The sequence below is a fragment of the Miniopterus schreibersii genome, assembly GCF_964146895.1.
Source record: "Miniopterus schreibersii genome assembly, chromosome: 4".
Taxonomy (NCBI): Eukaryota; Metazoa; Chordata; class Mammalia; order Chiroptera; family Miniopteridae; genus Miniopterus; species Miniopterus schreibersii.
In genome coordinates, this window is record NC_138105.1 from 71,528,171 (window position 1) to 71,551,929 (window position 23,759).

At 55.1% G+C, this 23,759-nt stretch overlaps 3 protein-coding genes and 1 long non-coding RNA gene across 8 annotated transcripts in view; 1 reads left to right on the forward strand and 3 right to left on the reverse strand.

Moving 5' to 3' along the window:
• LOC308555813 overlaps positions 1–594 on the reverse strand; it is a 30,872-nt gene extending 30,278 nt beyond the window's left edge. For both annotated transcript variants that reach the window (XR_013998602.1, XR_013998603.1), the window contains exon 1: positions 150–594. This is a non-coding gene — a long non-coding RNA (uncharacterized lncRNA). The remainder of the gene's footprint in view (positions 1–149) is intronic.
• Positions 595–1,908: 1,314 nt separating this feature from the next.
• Positions 1,909–5,124, reverse strand: IER2 (immediate early response 2). Its single transcript, XM_081137301.1, has one exon. It carries the CDS (start codon positions 3,467–3,469, stop codon positions 2,789–2,791), a length of 681 nt encoding a protein of 226 aa, XP_080993427.1. The 5' UTR covers positions 3,470–5,124; the 3' UTR covers positions 1,909–2,788.
• A 715-nt stretch (positions 5,125–5,839) lies between these two features.
• STX10 (syntaxin 10) lies at positions 5,840–23,759 on the forward strand. 4 transcript variants are annotated; one of them, XM_081137305.1, is made up of 8 exons: positions 5,840–6,509; positions 6,749–6,918; positions 7,068–7,162; positions 7,238–7,300; positions 8,462–8,569; positions 8,663–8,769; positions 8,851–8,945; positions 9,034–9,417. In XM_081137305.1, exons 1-8 carry the CDS (start codon positions 6,475–6,477, stop codon positions 9,108–9,110), a joined length of 750 nt encoding a protein of 249 aa, XP_080993431.1. In that variant the 5' UTR covers positions 5,840–6,474; the 3' UTR covers positions 9,111–9,417. The 4 variants fall into 4 exon arrangements, with proteins under 4 accessions (XP_080993431.1, XP_080993434.1, XP_080993433.1 ...); XM_081137308.1 differs by lacking the exon at positions 9,034–9,417 and adding an exon at positions 23,688–23,759 and having other exon boundaries at positions 6,364–6,509; positions 8,663–8,765; XM_081137307.1 differs by lacking the exon at positions 9,034–9,417 and adding an exon at positions 16,060–16,145 and having other exon boundaries at positions 6,364–6,509; positions 8,663–8,765.
• NACC1 (nucleus accumbens associated 1) lies at positions 11,544–16,913 on the reverse strand (the record flags this gene model as incomplete). Its single annotated transcript, XM_081137304.1, has 5 exons — positions 11,544–14,319; positions 14,915–15,012; positions 15,112–15,217; positions 15,752–15,925; positions 16,013–16,913. 5 exons carry the CDS (start codon positions 16,911–16,913, stop codon positions 14,066–14,068), a joined length of 1,533 nt encoding a protein of 510 aa, XP_080993430.1. The 3' UTR covers positions 11,544–14,065.

The window sequence follows — 23,759 nt, forward strand, 5'->3', positions numbered from 1 at the left end:
TAATCTTTACAATGTACCTGAGAGGGAGGGACTATTCCAAAATTTAAAGCCAGGGAAACTGAGGCCCAGAGAGGTGAAGTAACTTGCTCAAAGTTGCACAGAAAGCAAGTAGAACTGGCTGTCTGGGCTCAGAAATCTGTGCTCCTTGCCCCACAGTTTCTGCAGCTGGCCTTTTTAACCCAGAATCATGGTTCTGGGTTCTGTTGCCTGAGCGTGTAGATCTGTCAGGTTCAGGCTCTGTACCTTTGGGGCGGGGAGTCAAGGATAGTTCACATTCTGCCAGACCCGTCCAGTGGGATGGGCACGTAGGTTGTTTCAAATCTGTGCCAATTTCAGACAACACTGTGAACACCCTTCTGGAAACTCCTGCTGGTTCCTTGGGGAATCGCCTGGTCACAGGATATGTGACCTTTGCAGTTTTCACAGCCACAGTCCAATCAGTCACTCCCCAGGGGCTGTCCCAGCACCCGAGTGTCGGGTAATGGACCGAGAGCTCCAGGCCCCCTCGGTGTCGGTTACGTGACACGTTTTCGATGGTGCCTCTTCTGACGGGTGAAATAAGGTCGGGGGTGGGGGGGTGAGGGGCTGGGCGGCCTCCCGCCGGGTCGCCTCCAGCCCCCTCCGCGCGGCCGGCACCGGAAGTGCCGAGGGGTCGGCCGGGCCGCTTCCCGCGGAAGGAAGGGCCGGCGGTTCCTGCGGCAGGACGCGCGGCGGGGCCTCCTCCCCGGAGGCCGACTTCCTGGGGCGCGCGGGCTCTCGGGAGTTGCTCCTACGCGGACACGTTGAGCTACCCTTGGGGGTGTGGGGCACCAGTCCCCATACGTCCCACTGGGGAGTTTGGGTCGGGCCTTCGAGGGGTGGCGCCGTCTCCCACCTCCCCCGGAGAGGAGCGGGGCGGCCCCGGGGCGGGGGCGGGGGCGGGCGGGAGAGGCGGGTGGGAAGGGGGCTCGTCCTGGGGCGGGGCTGCTCCGCCACTGCACCCTCCTCCCCCTCCCCCTCCCCCTCGGGGTCGGAGCCCTGGGAAGCCCGGCGTGGGGACCCCGCTCTCCCGAGGTGGAGGCGGGGCAGTTGCTCCCCCGCCTCCACCTCCCTCCCTCCTCACACCTGCGGCTCCTTTGTCACCCCGGCGGCCCCTCTCCTGGGCCGGGACTGGGTGAATCACCAGGACTTTCTTCCCTGGGGCGGCTAACCTGCAGCTGGGATGGGGCCAAAGCTAGTAACAAAGACTCCCACGAGCATTTCTAAACCTACAGCCTCCTCGTGAGGAAGGCCAACTGCACAGATGAGGAAACTGAGGCTGGGAGCTTACCTCCTTTCTGAGCCACGGTTTCACAGCCAGAGACTGGGACATGGTATGAAGAGCGGCCAGAGCTCACCTGCTCAGCTTCCTGTGCCCCCCACGGGACCCCCACCAGGACTGGTCGGTCAGGTGCTGCAGGATCTGTGTGGTTCCCCAACTACGTGTAGGACGCTGTCCCCAGCAGTACCCCCCAAACACCTGAACTGTGAAAGCCCTCTTTCCCCAGACTTGTAGGTTAATTTTTCACCAATTTTACAGAGAGGGAGAGAGACAGAAACACCCACTGATGCATTCATTGGTTGACCCTTGTATGAGCTCTGACCCGGGATCCATCAGCAACCTAGGGGTATAGGGACAACTCTAAACGACTGAGCACCTGGGCTGTAGGGGGATTTCTAAGGAACCCTCGAGGGTGAGGGGCTTAAGGAGTCCGAGCGCAAAGGTACCAGCACGAAGTGTCCCAGCTGAGAAGAGGGGGCCCAGCCCCTCCCGCCCACGTGGGAGCCGGTCAGTCCGGTTCCTGCGGCCCTAGCAAGCCGCCCCAGCTCCTGACCCCTTAGTCCTGTCCCTCCCCCACCAGGGAAGAAAACTGGACAGCCAAATTTTTATTCAAATGATCTTTATTTTCATATCTGGCATCTCTAGCAAAAGGCCAGATAGACGGAATTAAACAGAACCCACCAGAGTAAATAGACCCTCAAAATGCACTGGCTAGAATCTCCCCCTCCCCAAACTGGTCCTAGCTTCTCCTTACAGAGCTCTGAACACCACTCTGCCCCATTTTGTGATTCAGTCCAAGATCTTCTGGGTTGACTGTCTACGCCTGAGGGAGGGTCATGCTTGAGATTGTGAACATATCCCCACCTCGAACTCACCAAATGAGAAAAAATTTAACCTGAAATTAGATCAGCTTCCCCCGGACCGAAGGCAGAGGGAGAAGCACGCGGGGCGAAGTGAGTCAGGCAGCCCTCCTCCCAGGCTCCACACCCACGCTAGGCAACAGGAAGCTCCCCACGTCTGCCCCGTGACGCAACGATGACCGCTTGCATAAGTATGTCACTGGAGGGGAAAGAAGAGTGCCTGGAATGCTGAGTTGGGAACACGAACACCAACTATTGAAAAACCTTGAAAGGGCAGCACAGCCCCCAGTAAAAAATAAAGTCCGACCCTGAGGAATTTCGGGAACCAAACCTCCCTCACCCAGTCCCAGGAGACGGAAAGGCCACGTCCCCGTTGGTTAACACAGCACCTGTGGGAGCGGCAAGTCTCGGAGGAAAGTGCCCGAGCCCCAGGCTCAGGTTCCTCGGCGCTGCGGAGGAACGCGGGTGGCGACAGCTCCCCCGGGAAGAGTCCCTCTCCGGGCCTCTCAGCAGCCCGGGCCGCGGCTCCTCTCCGCCGTTTCCGCGGCCTTCCCTGGCTTCGGGTCTGTGTACTCGGGCCGACGGTTCGGCCCGCGCTCTGGGCTCCGGCAGCGCAGCTCGAGGGCCCTCAGAAAGCCACCACGGCGCGAACGAGCATGTTCAGCATGCTGTCCGCCGAGCGGCAGACCGGCTTCGCCTCGCATGCGGGCGGCGGCGGCGCCGTCGGGGGCGCGGAGGGGCTGCAGTTCAGGAGGCCAGAGAAGCGCCTCTGTAGGACACGCGCCAGGTTGGGGAAGGCGCCTTCCGCTTGCGCCGGAGGGGCCTGCAAGCGATCCGGGACCTCCGAAGACTCGCCTTCCTCCGCGTCCTCCTTTTCTAGACGGGCTTTCTTGCTCGGGACCAGTCCGGCATCCCCGCCGTCACTGAGGCTGCTGCTCCGCCGCTTGCGGCTGACTTTGGCGGGTCGAGGGGCAGAGTGGGCAGGGGTCTCCTCGGCTTTCGGCGCCTCCTGAGTGTCCATGGGCTCCGGGCAGGGCTGCTCACCGTCGGGTGACGCTGCCTTCGCTGCGGGTTGCGCTTCCCGCGGTGGGTGCAGGCGAGGGTCAGGGCAGCGGGCGGGCGGCGAGGGCACCTCGGGCTGCTCGTGGGCTTCCACCTTGGCCGAGAGGTAAAGCTCCCGCGCGCTACGCATGATCAGCGACAGCTGCAGGCTCCGGTGCAGCCGCAGCCCTCCGCGCTGCATGCGCGAATGGTACATCTTCCACACCGACAGGGTCATAATGCGTTGCGCCTCCTTTTGCACCTCCATAGCGACTCGACGGCGGGGACTTCCCTGCTGAGCAGGTGCACTTCAGACTAGGAGCTTGCTCAAGCTTTTCTCCTCACGCCGACAGACGCCGTAACGCACCTTAGACGCTCTGCCCCGGCGCCCGCCACCGGGGCCCATTTGTACCCGGAGTAACGTCACGATGACGTCCAGCCCAATCAGAGCCCTGCATCGGGCTTTCCAAAGCGTTGGGGCCGGAGCACCTTAAAGCGACAGGGTGGAATTTACCGGACAAAAGGGCTGCGAGCCCGGACGAGGAGGAGCGTCCCCCAGTCCACTCTGAGCTCTTGGGGTGGTCTCCTTTCTCAGCCCTCCCCACCTCGAGGCGCCGGCGCGCAGGCCCACGGGAGCCGGGCGCCGGTGAGGCTCAGAGCCCACCCACATGCTGGAGTTCGCAGGCCCCAGCAGGTCGTAGGCGGCTGGTTTCCCTTCGCACCGGGGAATACCCGGTTCGAGCCCGTGCATCCCCCGGGGCACAGTTCCAGGTGTCTCATTAGTGTTTTTTGAACCAATAACAATGCTAACACTTATTAAGCGATTACTACGTGCCAGATGATGTTAAAGGCTTTCCTTTCATAAATGTCTCATTGACCTCTCAACACCCCACAGAGGGTACTGTTGTTATACTTGACTTATTCACGTGGTGAAACCGAGGTAGGCTGACTATCCAATGTTTGCTAATAAATGGGCCAACTGCAGTAAAAGGAGGACCTCACCTCTACAATATCTAACGTACACCAGCCCTCCTCACTCCCCTTGTCTGCAGGCCGTAAGGAGGCGGGCAAGTGGGCTGGTTCCAGGGCAAAGCTGCCTGCTCCACGGGCGGCGGAAGTCTGCAGACATGAGCGCATCCCCGGCTGCCACCTCTCCTCTCCGCACTGACCATCCTCCCAGTTTCCTTCGGCACAAGCTGCACGGACGGGCTTGGCATTCTCAAGGTGGAGGACCTGGCCACACGACACGCAGGTGAACTCAGGGCTGCAGCCCCCTAAACGACGCAGCAGTGCTCTGCCTCTGCACCCCGGGAGGCGCGGTTGGGGTAGGAGCTGAAAACTGAGCAACGCAGAGATAGAGCAGATAGTAAACATCGGCCCTACCCTCCGCCACGCGCTTTCTCTCCAAGAAAACCTATTTCCAATTCCTCAAAAACGCTGCAAAATTGTTTGAATGGCTCCATTCCTTCGTGGTGTTGGCCCTTTAAGGGGAGGCTCCGCCCACCCGACTGGTGCTCCGAGCCTTCCCGCCTTGGGGTCCGAGCCACTTCCAGGACTAAATTTGGAAGTAATGACGTACAGCGGGCGTCCGAGCCGCTTCCGGAGGCCCATATAAGGACAGGGGCCGGGCTCTCACTGGCAATAGCTAGCTTTTTCCTGGCAGGCGGGCGTGGGTGGGGTCTTGGCCTCCCGACACGCCCTCTTCCTTTCCCCTCTCTAGGCAACTAGAGTTGGCCGGAGCCCCCGGCTTCCGGACCCGCGTCCAGTGGGGCCGAGTAGGAAGATTTTGCTTCCTTTCCGGGAGGCCAGAATGGCGCGATGCCCTTCCGGAAATGCCCGGCGCGGGCGGGTAGGGGTGACCTCAGGACTCCCACTGATGCCAACACCCAGGGACCCTACACAAAGACCTTGCTAGCACTATGGGCGGCTCGGTGAAGCCCCTTCATCCCGGTCCCCCCCCCCCCGTTATTTCTGCCTACAAGGCCCCTTCCCAGGTATTACTGCTCCTCCTCTCAAAATTAATTCTCTCGTGCACCCTCGGAGGACGCTCAGGTCCCGCCCTCTGCGAATGGGAACTCCACAATTATGCTTCCTAAAAGACCCCATTCAACAACTCCCCCATTCAGCGATCTTTCCTGCCACACTCTGCGGTGACCAGCTGAGAATGTCCCCATTCCATCCCCCCACCCCCCTACCCGGCACCAGAGAGACGCCACAATGACATCCCCAGCCCAGGTACTACCTCTAAGACCCTACACAGCGACTCTGACGCACACAGGAGCGACCCTTCGAGGACTTCTTCAGAGATCCCGCCCACCCTCCAGAGGGAGATCAAGACCTCACTCAGGCGATGGCTTCCCCCCCCCAAAAAAGTGCTTTCCCTAGACCCCACAAAGAACGGCGCTGTGTGACAGAGACTCTGAGTTCCTCTCTAAACATTCCTGGCCCCTCCCCAGGGGAAGATGCCACACGCAGAGGATTCCAGCTCTGGAGACAATCATCAGAGCCACCACCACACCCCTACCCGCGACTCCCAGGCTCGCACCCAGTAAGACCTCATCCCCCAGTGGGCGCATATCCGGGGCGCCCACTAACGGCCATTCCGCCCCAGGATGATCTCGATGTGCCCCTCCTCCGCAGTAAAAAAGAGGAGGGGAGTCCAGCAGAACTGCCCACAAACTGTCCGCGCCTCACTCCGCCCGCGGGAAGGTGGGGACGACCACCTTTTCCCCCAGCCCTTCCCAAACCTGCCACTCCCGGCCCTGGGCTGGGACAATCTCCCTGGACAGGATCCGGATGAAGCCTCAAGGAGTCCGTTGAGGATTTACGAATCGAACGAGCCCCTTCCCCAGCCATAATCTCGTCTGATTTCTGGGAGGCTATTATTATTTACATTGCCGAGAAGGGAAACAGGTTGCGTGGCAACAATTCGAGGGGCGGGGTTTCGGGCTTACAGAGTTCCCGAATTCCGTCTAGAGCCCAAGCCGAACTAGGGAAAGGCTGGGGGCAGCGGGGTACTCGGACGCCAAGGGCGGAGGCATGCGCGCAGAAAGCCGTCTCTGCCCACAACCAAGATGGCCGCGGAAGGGGCGGGAGTTCCTCACTTCCGGCTTCTGAGGCCTCTCTTTCTCTCCTCGTGGCCCCACTCTCGATGGTGATACGGGTCACGTGACGGGGGCGTGGGTGGTGGCGTGTTCTCCAACTCTGCAGGAAAACCAGCCTTCAAGGCCCGGAGGGGAGGGGGCTCGGCCTCCGACGGGGAGGGACGGTGACATGTCTCTCGAAGACCCGTTTTTTGTAGTTCGAGGGTGAGTAACAGTGATGGGGGAGGGCAGAGGTTTCTCGGACCCCTGCCACACAGTGCCCGGATGCAGGCCGCAGCATGCCAAGCGGTCTTGGGGTGTGCGGGTGGGGATCACCCGGTGGTCGTGGGCGAGGTACGCAGGGTGATGTGGGGGTCCTCTGAGCCCCCAGTCATTTGGGGGCGCAGCGGCGGGCTGGAGGCCCTCCTGCCCCACAGACGCGCCCGCTGTGCTCCTGCCTGCAGCGAGGTGCAGAAGGCAGTGAACACAGCCCGGGGGTTGTACCAGCGCTGGTGTGAGCTCCTGCAGGAGGGCGCCGCGGTCGGACGCGAGGAGCTGGACTGGACGACCAATGAGCTGCGAAATGGCCTGCGCAGCATCGAGTGGGACCTCGAGGACCTGGAGGAGACCATCGATATCCTGGGGGATTGGAGGGTGGCCTGGGAGAGCCCATTGCGGTGGCAGGGGGAGCTGGGAGTCTGGACACCAGGGAGGGGTTGAAGGCTTGAGGTAGATGACGGGCTTGTGTGTGGCTGTGGCCTTGACTCTTGAATCGCGGCCTACGCATAGTGGAAGCCAACCCAGGCAAGTTCAAGCTCCCAGCTGGGGACCTGCAAGAGAGAAGGGTGTTCGTGGAGCGGATGCGGGAGGCGGTCCAGGTGAGATGAGGTTATGATGGGGTGAGGGTGGGGAGGTTGGGGTGTCTTTACTCTGTGTACTGTCCTCACCTCCAGGAAATGAAGGACCATATGGTCAGCCCAGCAGCCATAGCCTTCATGGAGAGAAATAATAGAGAGGTAAGGCATCCTGACCCAACATCCTTACCGAAAGATTTTTCGGGGCGACTGCCCTCCATGCGTGTTCACTTGTTTCCCGGAAAGTGTATGTCTGTCCCGTATATGTCAGTGCCCACCCTTTATGTGTGTGTGTGTGTGTGTGTGTGTGTGTATGTATATATATCCAGAGAGAGGAAGGGAAAGGGAGATAGAAGCACCAATGATGAGTCGTCATGGATCAGCTGCCTCCTGCATCCCCCTGACTGCAACCGGGGCATGCTGCCTGACCAGGAATTGAACCACAATCTCCTGGATCCTAGGTCAATGCTCAACCGCTGAGCCACACTGGGCCAGGCAGTGCCCACCCTGTGTGCAGTTCTCTTCGATGTCTACCTACCTGCTTTCTGTGTGCGTATACCTGAGCCCTCAGATTGTATAGTCCTTTCTGCCTTTTCCTGGAGGTCTATACTGGTTTCCCAGAGTGGGTGGGTGGTGTCTGTATATCTATCCCCTTTTTTTCTGTTAACTGTTTCCAGCATATATGCCTATCTTTTTCCTCTGTGTATGCACTTGACCCATCTGAGCGTGTGAACTTAGATTCTGAGTGTATCTTTTCTGCCCTGTGCATGCACACCCTTTTCTTCTGTGGGTGTGCTTGCTTTGTGTGCCTGCTCATATCTTTTGTGCAAATGCTCCCTGCTGCCTGTCTGTACACCCTTCCCTTCTGTGTTGTATGTCCATTGTTTGCATGTTGTGAAACCATCAGTCTCTCCTCATCCCATCATAAGTCCACATGGGATCTGGGAGGTTGGGGGAGCAGAGGCCCACACCAGCTTAGAGTCCTGAAGCAGTGCCCACATGTCTTGGGGATTAAAGTCCAAATTCTTACATACACGTATTTATATGGTAATAAGTAATTATTTTCTCATTCCAACCTGAGGAAACAGGGACTGTAGTTCTCCCCATTTTACAGATGAGGAAACTGATACACAGGGAGGTATGTAACTGATACAAGTGGTATGGCTTTGGGGTCAGTCACCTTGCTATTAAGTGGGTCTGGGGATCCCAGGCCATCCCACTTCAGAGACTGACTTACTGATTAACCACCATCTAGATTTGCCTTTGTCTGGCTCTGTGGTGAGTGGGTGTCCCTCCCTGAGCCTGTGGTCTGTGCCCCACCAGATGCTGACCTGCAAGCCAGCTGCCCAGAAGTCATCCAGTGACCTGCTGGATGCCAGCATGGTCTCGGCCACTTCTCGCTACATTGAGGAGCAGCAGGCTACGCAGCAGGTTTGTGTGGGTGGCCAGAATTGTGGGTTGGAGGAGCATGTGGACAGCTCAGGGCCTCCTGATGACAGCAGTTCCCACATCTCCAATCTGCAGCTGATCATGGACCAACAGGATCAACAGCTGGAAATGGTGTCTGGGAGCATCCGGGTTCTGAAACACATGTCTGGCCGCGTTGGGGAGGAGCTGGATGAGCAGGGCATGTGAGGCCAGGACCCTGAGGGTGGGCTGGGAGCTTGAGGCCAGCTGCCCTTTAAGGGCTGACACCATCTTGGTCTTGGCAGCATGCTGGATGCCTTTGCTCATGAGATGGACCACACCCAGTCCCGGATGGATGGGGTCCTCAGGAAGATGGCCAAAGTATCCCACATGACAAGTGGTGAGTCCTCTGGAGGAGGCAATTTGGGGCTGGGGGGGGGATGGGGTGGTGCCGCCTCCCCCATGACTTCTCACCCTCTCACCCCCAGACCGCCGACAGTGGTGTGCAATTGTGGTGCTGTTGGGGGTACTTCTCCTGGTTCTCATCCTGCTCTTCTCTCTCTGACCCTGGCCCTCCCAGGGGGCTGATCCAAGCTGGGGGAGCTTGCAGGGCCCTGCCCCCTGGGAGGAGGGTGTCATGCCTGGGGAGCTGTCCCAAGGCTCTCACCTAGAGCCAGTGGGACCCAAAGGGCCCTGGGTCAGAGGCCCCGCCACTGGTCCTCTCTTAAGTGCACTTAGGGGATGGTGGAGGTAGGGGGACTTCAGACACACCCCACCCATTTCTATTTCTAGTGCCCCAAAGCCATTTATTCGCCCCTGTGCCTTCTACATGTGCCAACTTAGAAATAAAATCCCAGCCTTTTTTATACATATATCATATGGTATGTTGACTTGAAACGTGGCTGCCTCCTGAATGGGAACTCTAAGCCTTGTTTGCACACACTATGGCCCAGGTGTGTGTGTGTACACGTGTGCATGTTAGGGATTTCAATGACCAGTACTGGGTGCAGAAAATATCATTCTGTTAATTTCTTGGTTTTCATGATGGATAATTTTATTACCATTGGAATTTCAAACCATGAATCTGTCCTGAGCTTTTGAAGTTCAACCTAAATATCTTCTGCCTGTTCTGTGTCCCAGGTAGGTAAATGCTTCAGCCATGGAGCTGAGTGGTCACTTCTGAGGTGTAATGCTGGGCTGCACTGCACACCTGGTTTCTTGTTCCCTCTGTGATGCATCACTCTAACAAGGCAGTGTTAGTAAATTTTAAGGGCTTTGCCATAGAGCCTGAAATGATTCCCATAAGCTGGGTAAACTTGTGCCACAAACCTTAGATATCATTAGATGTTTCCATTCCCCACATTAATCAGGCATGGGAACCACGCATCTCACATACAGGTTGTAAAGTGCTGTATATTACAAGGATGTTGTTATATCAGGCCAATTTGTCAAAAGAACCATATATGTAGATTCCTTTTTTATGCTATGGTTTGGGTTCTCTCGATCCATTCTACACTTAATTCTAAGTCTTTCTGGGGTTAAAAGATGTGCTTCTGGGAATCAGCATCCTCTGGATTTTTGTTGGCAATGCTGCTGGTCCTCAAAACCCCTTTCTGACAGCTGAAGCTAGACTTTAGGACTCCAAAAGGGCTGGTCTTACTGAAACATACCTGTCATCCTGTGAAATGTAGTATAGTTGACCTTTGAACAACATAGGTTTGAACTGTGCAGGTCCATTTATGACTTTAAAAATAAATACTGTAAATGTATACCCCTTGATTCTCTTCATAACCTTTTCCATAGCCTACTGTAAGGATACAGTATATGGTACATAAACAAAATATGTGTTCATTGACTGTATTATCAATAAGGCTTCTGGTCAACAGTAGGCTATTAGTCAAGTTTTAGGGGAGTCAAAAGTTATACACAGGCCTGGCCGGGTGTGGCTCAGCAGTTGAGTGTCGACCTAGGATACAGGCAATCAAGGTTCGATTCCTGGTCAGGGCACATGCCCCGGTTGCGGGCTCGATCCCCAGTCGGGGGGTGCAGGAGGCAGCCGATGAATGACTCTCATCATTGATGTTTCTACCTCTCTCCCTCTTTCCTCTCCTCTCTCTGAAATCAATAAAGATATATTAAAAAAAAAAAAAGTTATACACGATTCTCAACTGCACAGGTAACCCATGTTATCCAAGGGTCAACCTCAACCATGTTACTCAGTCATCATTCCCTTGGACATCTGGAGCTCCCCTTGTATCGTGGGGTCTAAGGACCTGGCCTGGGTGGAGATGTAGTCTCCTTGTCCACCCCCTAGCCAAGATTTTTTGTTTACTTGATGGGATCCCTCAGATAAGTAAATAACATTCCCAGACTGCTTGAAACAACTAAGAACAAATGGAACCCTAAGGCACTTCCATGTCTTTATTTGGTTCATCTTTTGTCATTTCATATCCTTAGGACCCTACAGCTAGATTTGACATCTTAACTTTTGTGTTGGCTCAGAAGAATGGAGTAAGGGGTGTGTTTGGGACTTGTTCCTGGGGTGGGGATGTCAGACCACAAGGCAGCTAGTGGGCCATGTAGCCCATATGATGGAGCTGTTACCCTTCTAGCTTTGGAGGGGCTCCCATGGGATGCCCATGCAGGATTTAGGGTCACATGTGCAGGAACAACCTTGGGGAAGTGTTGTGAGTCTACACATTGGGGTAGCCTGAAGGGTGTTATAAGTGGAAGTAGAACCCGTTGGTGGCCTGGGTCTATACCTCAGTGTTCCCATCTGAAAAGAACATGCTGTTCCTCCCCCTCACACAGATGGATATTCCAATGTGACATTCGCCATGGCCACTCCCAAGTGTACCCTGAGCATGACTCTGCTGCAACTTGTCAATGTGAAATCCTGGGTAGTGGGGGTGTTGCTTTGCAGAAGAATGGGAGACCGTGTTTAGTAAGCATCCCTTCCCAGCCTTACCCCCCCTTAGAGAGAGCAGCATGCAGCAGGGCTGTTACAAAGGCGTTTAGTTTATTCTCATCAGTGTCACTGATGTTCTCATGTTCACATTTCCCAGTGCGCTCCTCTCCTTACAGTAGTTAATGTGCAATCTCACTTACAGGCCGGGGTGGGGGGGCTCGGCCCAGAGCAGGGCGGGTGTTGGCACTCCTCGTGGACACAGCAGGTGGCCTGTCCTACGGGAACAGGGGCGGCCAGGGGAGGTGGAGGGGGCCTCCAGTCTTTTTGCGTTGGTTGGTGATTCTCCGTTCGTGCTCTTTTCCTGGCTGCCCGGGGTGGGGGTGAACCATGCAGCTGAGAGCAGGGCGGGGCGGGGGGGGGGGAAAGGAAGGAAAAGCAGCAGGCCACCTGAAAGGGCAGGATGGATGGGCACAGGGGTGGCTCCTGGGGTAAGGCACGACCCTGTCTTTGGCTCTCCTGGTGAGGAATTTCCTCCCCTGTACCCCTGCCCTGCCCCTCACCACCCCCCACCCCCAGACCAACACAAAGTCCCTGGAGCCAGGGGCACCTCCTGGGGTCCCTGAAACAAGGGGGCTCTGCCACCCAACCCAGTGCTGCAGGGGTGTGGAAGGACAGGGGCAAGCCCTGCCTGAGGACAAGGCAGGGAGGGGGCTAGGCAGGTGTCTGCCCAGAGAAAAGGGTGGGGAGGGAGAGGACACAAGTCCCAGGAGCTGGCCCCTAGCTAAGGCCTGGAAGGGGGAATACCTGGGGACTCCTGCTTCCTTTTAGGGGTTGGCTGGAGCCCCAGCCCACCCCTCTGTGGCCCCAGAGGCCCACCAAGTGACCAGGATATTGTGCTTTGGGATGACGCTGGGGTAGGGTATCAAGGCCAAGATGAGGGGCAGGGGGCGGTGTGACTAAGGTGCTTGTGCTTTAGCTGGGGGTGTCAACTCCCCTCTCATACACGTGCCCCCACCCCCCCATACACACTCAGGCCTGAAAGAGGACTGCTAGAGTGAACACCTCCTTCACTCCCACAACAAGCAGATGCTGGAAGAACCCACTTCCCACAGGCTGGCGGGGGCTGCTGGGTGGGAGGCAGGCCTCCAAATCAGATTCCAAGGGTCCGCTGGGGTAGCCCCCATCAACCTCTGGCAACCCCCTGCCTCTGGAAGCAATGGGCTGTCAGACTTGCACCGTGAGGAAAAGGGCTAGACAAAAGATGTCAAATGACACCCAGCAGCATTGGGGGGGGGCGGGGGGGAGATTAAAAAAAAAAAAAAAAAAAAGAACCTTCTGGTTCACATGTAAAACTCAAAACCACTCACACTGGGTGAGGCTTGAAAGACAGGAATGGTTAGAGAGAAAATTCAGCTAACAATGGAGTGGGTCCTGCCCTGTCCCTAGGAGCTGGGCTCTGCTAACAGGCCAAACCCAGGGATAACCTTCAAATGTAGCCCTATGGGGGAACTGGCCAGACTCAAGGGAGTACAGGTGGTGGCTGGGCCTGGGGTCCCACCTTGAAACATACACCCAACTCCACACGCACACACACATTCAGCCTGCCCCTGCACACCCCCATCCTGCTTTCCGTGGCCCCCAGGGACCAAGGGGGACATAAGCCACAGTCCCATTGGTTTGAAAAATAAAAGGAATCTTATACTTCAATATTTCATTAGCTAAAAAAATGTTTTAAAAAGTATGTACAAGGGATGGGGGCTGGGAGCCCTGCCGTGGGATGGGGTGGAGGAAGGAGGGAAGGGTAGCAGCCCGCCAGCATGCTCCCCTGGTTCCACTGCCTCTCATATCTTCATTTGTTTTAAAAGCAAAACTTCTACACACTCACACACACACGCACTGTTGAGCCTCAGAAACCTCTCGTCCTATCCTCAGAGACTATGGGTCTACATCCCTCACTCAGGACCTGCCCCAGGGAACTAATAGGGGCAAGAGAGGCTGAGCACAGGGTAGGGGAGAAAGAAGGGCGCTGGGTGCACCACCGCCTGCCACGTCAGGTCGGTCTAGGTCAGTCGTGGAATTTCTCTGAGCCTGTTTTCCTCAGCTGTCACAAGGGCAGTCCCCACAGACTCGCCTACCCCAGCCCCAGGTGCAGGGACAGACGAAGGAGACAGGAAGGCGCTTTTGGAAACGTGGAAGCACTGGGAGGTGGTGGCATGAGGGGTCCTGAGTACCCCCGGGCCCTTGCAAGTTCCATGGGGCTGCAGTGACGGGTAGAACAGAGGACTGCCCCTAGACTGCCCCTCCCCTGCCTGGCCTGGTTGAGTGGAATGAGAAAATTGCTAGGGGTTAGGAGAGGGGGAGGTGAGTGCTCCCCGACTGTGCACGAGTGTGTGCGAGAGACAGAGAAGGCCACGCAGAGCTCGCACCACTGCCATCCTCTCCCAGCCCACTCGGATTGGGGTCAGGGGTGGGATGGGAGGCCGAGGGGCTGGGAGCATGCAGCACACCCCACGGGTCCTGGGGAGGGACAGACAGTAGCTCGTGACCAAGATGGCAGGTGGGTGGGTGACAGGAGGGGGAGTGTGACAGCCTCATGGAGGACCTGGTGTGGGTTACTGGAGGGCCTCGGCTGAGGGGCCAGCCTCGCCATCATGGCTGGCCGTTTCAAAGCTGTGCTCCACACCCATCATGTCCGGCTCCAGCTTGCCCGTGTCACTGATGAAGGTGGTGTAGGTATCGCCCTCAGGTGGCTTCCCCTTGGGAATCCAGCTCTTCCGCACGACACGGCGGGCATTGGTGCACATGTCAGCTGCGATGGCATTCATTTCACTCTCCTTGAAGTTCGGGGCAAAGTTCTGGCAGTAGTCTATGTGGGGAGAGCGGACAGCTCAGGCCTAGTGAGGCCCTGCCTCCCAACCCAAAAGGCACTTGGCTATACCTTCCGTGGACCCCCACCCACAGGACACCCTGGAACCCCTTTTAAAGGAAAGAGAACAGAAGTCTCATAGACAGCATGCTAAACCACATTAGCTTGCCCCATGCCTGACTGAGCTCTGCCACATGTAGGAGATATGTGGGCTTCACAGGGTGGCCCAGTATTCTTGAAAACTGAGCATCATTTGCCAGAATTTAGGAATTAGGAGATTCCATATGCAAACTTAAGAATTTTGACAACTGGCTGGGGTCTTGCCACTTCATAACTTTAACGACACCTTGAGTTTGAAGGTCCTCTCCACTCCCCCCATTGAGACAAACCCTTTAGTGCCCAGCTCTACCTGCTGCCCCCCCCCCCAAGAAATCTCTTAACCAATCATAGCCCTCTTCCCAACAAGCCTAGATTGAACCTCAGGATTCTTAACAACAAGCTCTACCCACCTATCGGGGCCAACACTAGAGAGAAGGACCATCTGCTCACCCCAGGCCCTACCCCAACCCGCCTCCAGAAAAAGCCAGACACTCACACTTGACAGCATGGAGGACGCGACTATCCAGCGGTTTGCGTCTGGGGTCATTGGTGGAAGATCGGATGCCAGTGCCACAGCTGTTGGCCAGTGTGTTCCTGTAGGGGGAGGTCATGGGGGAGGGGAGTCAGGTTCCCTGTGGTGGTGGGAGACATGGGGCAACTCCCCTACTCCCTGGGCTTTGGCAAGGGCCTTACCGGTCAAAGAAGGAGGCCAGGAGGCGCCGCAGCAGGACCTTGTGCCGTGTGCCCGCGCTGACGTGGCAGTTCATGAGCTGCGCCCTTGTGATGTACACATTGGTGCCTAAAGGGAAGAGATGGAGGGTGGTCAGGGCCCCAAACTGCCACATTCCCTATACGGCCAGGCCCACTTCTCAGAGTCCCTGAAACCCTCCCCAACAACTTGCCCGAGGGCAGCCTCATCAACGCTCTGAAAAGGAGATGGTGGTGCCATTGTCTATGGGGCACCTACAATGTGCAGGCCCACCTAGAACATGTGTAGCTTTTGACAGCACAACTAGCTAGGAATTAGAACAGGCAGCAGAGACTTACATCCAGGCACCTGGATTCTGAGGGCCAAGTCTTAACCATTCTGTAGTTAACCCTCACACCACCCCAAGAAGCCACTCATCCACTGCCTTGTGGCCATGGTATCTCCCAGTGCTTACACCTGCCTCCAGGGCAAAAACCTAGAGGCCAGTCTTTGATGTGTATCAACACAGGGGTGTCAGCTGCCCCACGACAAAGCCAGGGGCTGTGCCATAGGCCAGTAGCCCAAAGGGCAGAGGCCAAGGGTGGGGGAAGAGAGGGATTTGGAGAGAAAGTGAGACCAGCCTACCTGTCACCAGCTCTAGCTTCTCAGAGGGGTCACCCTCATCATAGAGCTTGGGGTGGCAGCGGTTACCAATCTGGTTGATGAGCTCAGCAGGGAGAGATGCCAAGTCTTGCCGCACCCGGATGCGATTCCGGGATTCAGGGGTCACCTGCTCAGGGAGGGCCTCCACCTTCTCGGCTGTGGGGGAGAGAGCGGTATATGCTGGGGATGGGGGTGGCATGAGTGGAGGTGGTGATAGGGTGGGGGGAGGAGTGGGCGCCTCACCACTCTGGCCGACATTCATCATGCTATACATGGTATACATGTTGCAGATCTGCCGGTACTGCTCGTCTGTGCCCTCCTCGCCCGCATCCTCCTCCTCGTCGTCCTCATTGTGGTAGGAGCCAGGGCTGTCGCTGGTATAGGCGCTCGAGGTGCCAGGGCTGGTCCGCTCAGACACGCTGGGCCCGCTCACCACGCCCCCCGCTGCTGCTGCTGCTGCCGCCGCCACCAGGGCCTGCTGGGGTGGCCGGTTGGCAGCCAGGTCCAATGTGGAGAACCTGGCCATCTTGCGGCTGCCATTGCCACCACTGCTGCCACCAACCCCGGCTTCCTTCTGGCTGCTGTCCCACAGCCGCTTGGCCACAGGTGTGCACTGCACGGAGTCCGACTCCTGTTGCTCTGTCTTGACGCGCGACACTAGGGGCAATGGGGTGCTGCAGGCCGTCCAGCTCGATGTCTGAGCCACAGGGCTCTGGGGCTCGGAAGATGGTGCCTCCTCAGCGTGTAGGCCCTGGGAGTCGCAGCTGGGAGAGCTCACCTTGAGGAAGAACTCAGTGCCCTTCTCCATGATCTCCTGGATCTGTAGGAAGCCAGCCGTGTACATGAGCAAGAACTGGTCCCCCATATTCATGCTCAGCCGGCCCGTGTAGCAGAAGCTGAGGATCTGCTGGAAGGACTGGGGCTGCACGGCCGCTGGCAGCTCTACCACGGCGCTCCGGCTGCTATTGAACAGATCCCGGAAGTAGGAACTGCTAGCAGCCAGTACAGCCCGGTGGGCTTTGAAGGCATGGCCTTTGACCACCACTGACACATCACAGTAAAGGCCCTGAAGCCGCTGTTCATTCAGGCACTCCAGAATGCTGTTGCCGAAGTTTGGGATCTCCATCTGCAGGGTCTGAGCCATGGTGGCAACTGTGCAGGGGACAGAGGAAGACAAAAAGAGGGACGGGGTCAGGTGGCATGCTCAGCTCTACTCTCAGGGACATCGATGGTGGCTTTGCTGGGGCATTAAGAACTGCAGGAGCCACCCACTCCTTCCATTCCTTTAGGATAGACTGCCAAACCAGCCACAACAGCTGCAGGCCAGAATGGCCGAATGCTGTCCCTTGAAGACAAGGGGAACACTCTATGCAGAGGGTAGGGTCACCCCATTTTTCCCAGAACATTCACATGACCCTCAACCAGTATTTGTTGAATGACTAAATGACCACTCAAGAAACCCTGAAATGCCACGAGTCACCAGGGAAATGCAAATCCAAACCACAACGAGACACTGTTTCATACCCACTAGGTCAGGTAGAAGAAGAAAAAAGTGCTGGCAAGGATGAGAAACTGGAACCCTCTTATACTGCTGGTGGGGATGCAGAAACATGCAGCTGCTGTAGAAAACCACCTGGAAGGCCCTCAAATGGGTTAAGCATGCAGTTGCCATATGGCCCAGCAATTCCACTCCTTACAATTATACCCAAGAGAAATGAAAACACATACCCACAGAAAAACCTGTATGTGAATATTCACAGCAGCACAATCCTTATTGCCCAAAGGTGGAAACAACCCAAATGTCCATCAAATGATGAATGGATAAACAAAATGTGGTCCATCCGTACAGTGGAATACTATTCAGCCATAAAAAGGATGAACCAGTACATGCCATAACTGAGATGAACCTGAAATTATACTAAATACAAGCCAGACAAAAGGACCACATATTATATGATCCCATTTATATGAAATGTCTACAAAGGGCAAATCCATAAAGACAAAAAGCAGATTAGTGATTTCCAGGGACTATGGGGATGGGAGGTTTTGGGAAGGTGTGAGCAAAGGGATTCAGGGTGCCATATTGTGATGTATAAGAAATATATATTTGGCCATTCCATTGGCCAAAATATTTATCTCATATATTTGGTCTTCCTCTGTAATTCCTGACTCACAGCTCTAGGAACCCTAGGAATTTCCTAAGGGTTCAGTGAAGTCTTTTGTTATGTTAAGGAGGTAACTTTCCGAAGCACCTAAGAATGGAAGCTGGTGGCTGAAGGACACAACCATGTGATTAGAGGGGTTGGAACTTTTAGTTCCCCACCTCTGGGGAGGGGAGAGGGGCTGGAGATGGAACCTATCACCATCGGCCAGTGATTTAATCAACGAGTCTATTTCAGGAAGCCTCCATAACAACCCAAGAAGGAGAGCTTCCAGGATAAACATATGGAGATCTGGAGCAAGTGGTTTGCCAGAAGAGGGCATGGAAGCTTGGGGCCCCTTCACACTTACCTGGCCCTATGCAGCTCTTCCACCTGGCTGTTCCTGAGTTATATCCTCTTACAGTAAACCAGTGATCTAGTTAAATGACATGTTTCTCTGAGTTCTGTGAGCAGCTCTTGCAAAATAATTGAGCCAAAAGAGAAGTCTGTGGGAACTTCTGACTTATAGCCAGTCAGAAGCACAGGTGACCACCTGAACCTGAGATTGGCATTCTGAGTTAGAGGGGGTCACTGGAACCTCCAATCTGTGGCCAGTAAGCAAAAACAGAGGCCTGTGACTGGTGTCGGAAGTGTTGACGGGGCAGTCTTGTAGAACTGAGCCCTTAACCTGTGGGCTCCAAAGCAATCTCCAGGTAATGTCAGAACTGAGTTGAATTCTCGAACACTTTTTCGGTGTCTGAAAATTGTTGGTGTGGGGGAGCCCAACCCCTACTCTCCAAGTAGAATTGAGTCCAAGAACCCAATTTACAGGGTTTCTCCTTGACGGAATAAAAAAATGTTCTAAAGTGATGGATGCATAACTCTGACTATACTAAAAATCACTAAATTATACACTAAATGGGTAAACTACATGGTATGTGCGCCTCTATAAAACTGAAAACATATTCTTCTGGGCAGAACTGGGGATGAGACTTGCCAGTTATATTCTAGGGTCTTTTGAATTTTTAGCCTGGTGAATGGTATTGTCTATTTGCTAAAACAAAGAATATCTTAAAATAAAATGTGTAAAATCATACCACACATTTAATTTATGCAAATTAACCCCAAAGTGTTCGTGGGTGGGAAAGAAATGCAAATTTAAGGAACTGCCTGTGATACTGCTCACTGAGGCCAATCCCTATCCTGACCTGTGGGAAGACCTCTATGGTAGGGAACCAGGGACCTCTAAAGAGTGTGTACTTCTGAGTGAGAGCCTATTTCGTCAGTGCATATTCCAATCCAGGAGAACTGGTTGCATGGGAAGGGTATGTCCCATATCTAGGGATAATCATAAAAGGCCCCTGCAAGAGGGCCCTGAAATTCATCAAGAAAAGGGTGGGGACACACATCCATGCCAAGAGGAAAAGAGAGGAGCTGAGCAATGTCCTTGCAGCCATGAGGAAGGCAGCAGCCAAGAAGGACTAAGCCCCCATCCCATGTCTAATAAAACCTGTTTCAGAAAAAAAATAAAAAATAAAAAAAGGCCCCTGAAGGATGATGTGGCTTTACAAGTGCCCCCAGGGGTAAAAGAGTATCATCCTCTACAATTCTGTAGGGTGGAAAAGGTAGTGGTCCTGAATAAGCAGGGTAGGGGTAAGAAGAGGCCTGAGCAGAGAGGCTAGTGAGAAGGATGAGAAATGATGGGAAAAGAGTGCATACAAAGGCCCTGCAGCAGGAACTAACTAGAGCCCCCAGCTAGTGTTCCCTCACTCCCCAGTTTGCTTTCACAGTTATCATATATTAGCAAGTCTGAGCGCTGGGACACTGAGACTGAGTTCATTCTGAAAGGGCTGCCCAGAGGAACAGAAACAGCCAGGGGCCTATGGAATCAGAGGTGCACTTTGGGGCCAGGGTGAGTACTGGCTCCAAAGCTGACTAGCTCCTGGGGTTAGGAGCTCCAAACCTCTACTTCTCTATTTGTAACCAGACACTGATAAGGCCAACCTGATTCTATAAACTCAATTTGGACTCACTGAGCTGCTCCATCTGGCAGAGCCAGAGGGAGATGCAGGTCCTGCCCTTCCCAGCACATAGGCTGCCAGAGGAGACAACAGGTGACCTGCATGAGCTCCCTGAATCCTCTTAGTAAATTTCTGGGGAGGATTTCATACTCCCATACTCAGCTTGGAAAACTGAAGCCATGTGGAAGTTAAGGACTGTCCTGAAGTCATTGGTAAGTGGTAGGGACAAGATTCAAACTGGGGTATGCCTGGGTACTGAAACCCGTGATTTTCCTCAGCTGTGCCCTCCTCCTCCTCCTTGTCACACAACAAAATCACTTAGGGCAATTAGAGGAGGGAGGCGGAGACAGGAAATCCCATTAGATGGAAACATACTACCTTTCAGGAGCTCAAACTCAGTGCTGGATGGTGCAGTAGTTGGCCCACTGTAGGGAAAACTGAGGCACCAAGTGGAGGCAAAGGAGAGCCCAGAGAGCCCCCTCCAGATGAGCCCTGACCCACCTCCTCAGGCTGTCAAACAGAAACCATTCTGAGTAGTGGGGCCCAAGTAACCAAGGCCAAGGTGTCCAAGGGAGAGGGTGGCCCCTAGCCTCTGGCAAGGTGCTTCAGCACCCCTCCCCGCCAGAAGGGTCACACCCCAAGAGGGAGGATCAAGGCAGGACAGGCATGCCACAGAGCCAGAGGCCCCAGACCTGGGTTCTGATGCCAACCATGCTACTCTCTGTGTGGCCTCAGGCCAGCTCCTCACCTCTCTGTGACTCAGTTTGTTCACTTGTAAAATGGGAATGCAGGCATCTAACCCACCCTAGTGGACTGCAAGGAGAGCTCTCACAGAGCTCACTGTCTAGCGGGGATACACAGGGAGATTTAATTACAGTTGTAGTGAATACCACCTAGTAGCCAACCTTGAGGATAAGGCAAAGGGGCGGGGGGGAGGGGAGGATGACACATAAAGAGCAACAACAGTCTTGGGGAGGAGGGAGGACAGTGTGGCTGGAGGGCAGCAAAGCGGGACAGGGCCGCTGGGAAGGGTGTGGGACAGGTGGGGGCCTTGGCCTTGTGAGGATGAATGTCTTTGAGAGTGAGTAGTGGGAAGCTTGGACCAAGGGAGAATCAAGCCCAGACCAACTCTAGAGAATTTCCAGCAGCAGTATGGAGACCAGAACACAGGTTAAATACGGAGGTGGTTGGTGGCAGCAGGAAAGGAGAGAGGATGGTCAGACCTCAGGAGTGAACAGCTGTGGGGAGGGAAAGAAGAAGGAAGAGAGGTCAAGATGGGGCCTGCCTTCTGTTTGTTAGCCCCTAGCCCCCACACCAACCCTGCTGTGAAGGGGGTGAGCAGTCCCTGGTACAGAGAGATGCTAGAAGAAAAGCAGTTTCTTTGTGGGGTGGGGGACCCAGGGATCCTCTCATTCCACACTGCAGCGGTCGTTGACTCTGGACAGGGTCACCCACACTGTCACCCAATGCCCTGGAATCAGGGGACAGTGTTTTAAGAGCTGTATGTTCAGTTTCTCCTCCAAGGAGACTGTCCATCCATGAGGGCAGACATCATGACGAAATTAGTGCATGATCAGCAACTCAGAACAGAGGCAGAGGCTCAAGAAATATTTGTAAATGTGTTAAATAGTGGACAGGAAGGTAGACACACAGCACCAAGGCAGGAATAGATGAGTCCAGTTTAGGACAGGGCAGCTGGTGGGGATTACAGGCAGGGGGAGAGAGGGCCGAGGGGGTGTGGCTGTGGATGCTTCCGAGGCAGTGCGGGGTATTCCGAGGGATCCCCCTAACTGAACTCAGTGGGCCAGGCACCACTGCAAGCAGTCCCTGAAGGCTACCCTCTGAGGTGAGTGCTAGGACTGTCCCCTTTAAGAGTGGGACATATCTCAGCCTGGCACCAGGCCCAAGCAGCCAGACTTTAGGCCTGGACCCCTCCCTGAGAACTGGTGCAGCTCAGCAACAGGAGTGCAGACAGAACAGAGATGCAGGGAGGGAGCTCCCAACATTCTGGCTGACCCTGACCCTCAACCTTAGAGTCAAGCACCCAGGGCTTTGAAGCTTCAGATTAGCAATTGGGGGAGGGGCGCAGGATAACAATTCGTGCAAATGGCTCAACCAATCAGTGCACAGCACTTGGCAGGTCTGTGAGCTGCAAAGACCCGGTGTGGCCTTGCTGTCCCTGAAGGCAACAGGTTGGTGGGGGGAAGGCCTTAAAGGGCTTTGAGATTACAGTGAGGGGCCACAGGGGACCCCAGAGACCTACCCGGGGGCTCCCTTCCCAATCCAGTCTGCTGGGCTCAAAAGGAACCATCATGTGTGTGTGTGTGTGTCCCTGCACAAAGTCCCTCACGGCCATGATGGGCTCCCAGAAGAAACAGGTCTAAAGCAGCTGATGCCTGGCCCAGGTCACCTCCTGGCTGGAAAGTGGTAGGATAGAGCCAGGGGTCCCATGACCCCAAACGACCCAACAATTTTGTCCCCACCAAGCTGAGCCTCTTACCCCCATCTATCTCTGGCCCCAAGTCCCCTGCATGGTTCCCTCCACTGGCCAGGCCTTTGGCCAAGCTGTGCACTCTGCCTATAGTACCCTTCTCCTCCCACTGCCCACATCTTCCTCTTCCACCTCATCTATACCCCCTGCTCTAAGTAGTCCTGGAGAGGACAACCCTCTTCTCAGTGCTTCCCACCCCCAAGCTCCTATGCTCACCTCTGAGGACATGAAATCCCACTTGACTATAAACCCCCCAAGGGCAGAAAACTATATTTGAATCCTTTCTCCTCACAACTTGGCATGTGTTAAATAGCAGAGAGGGAGGTGGAGACACAGCACCAAGGATATTTCTCTCCCCAAGAGCACACCAGAACCCAACCAGAACCTGACCGTGTGCCATTTTGGACTTTCCAGGCCCAAAACTGTGAGAAAATCAGTGCCTGTTAAGCCTTCCCATCTATGATATTTTGTTATGGCTGCCTGAGCTGACTGATCATCTACTCACTCACAACTCGGCTATGGAGCCCCTGGCCTGGAACTCTGAATGGGTGCCAGATTTACACATGGCTTAGATGCCAATTCAATGTGCCTACAACTGAGCTCCTGTCCCCCACAAGCCTGCTCTGGCCATAGCGCTCCCCAGAAAGTTTCCCACTCAGATCACAACCCTAGGCACCCTCCTGAAAGAGAGGGGCAGCCCCCAACCCCATACACAGAGCCTAGAGATCCTTCCCAGCATTGCAAGTCCTGGTCCCATCTGAGCACGTCTTCCAGTGAGACGTGAGGCCATAACACGTGGTTTCCATGACCTTCCAAGAGTCACTCAACAAATATTTGCCTAGCACCTGCCAGGGCCAGGAAGTGTCCAGGAGCCCGGGGTGGTGGGGGACATGGTCATCCATCCAGAATCACACAATGTGTTGCATGCAGGGGACTCTTATTTTGCCCAGAAGAGCTGTGATCTGGGGACGGGGAGTGGCAATCTAATGATGTAATGGTGGGCTGGGGTCTTATCCTCAAGGCACAGGGAAGGCATGCAGAACCTTGAAGGAGAATCAGGTGTGGTCCTTCCAGAAAGTGAAGGAAGGTGAAGGTTGGCACTGGGCTGAGTCCTCTGCTATGGGCAGAACTGGTGTTCCCCTACCCTAACCCCCAATGTGCCTACACTTGGAGACAGGATCAGTAAAAGAAAATTAAAGTTAAATGAGGTCACGGAAGTGGGGCCCTAATCCAATAGGACTGGTGTCTGTTAGTTTTCTCTCTAGACACACACGCAGAGGAAAGGCCATGTGAGAACACCAGAACCCAACTAGAACCTGACCGTGCAGTCATCTCGG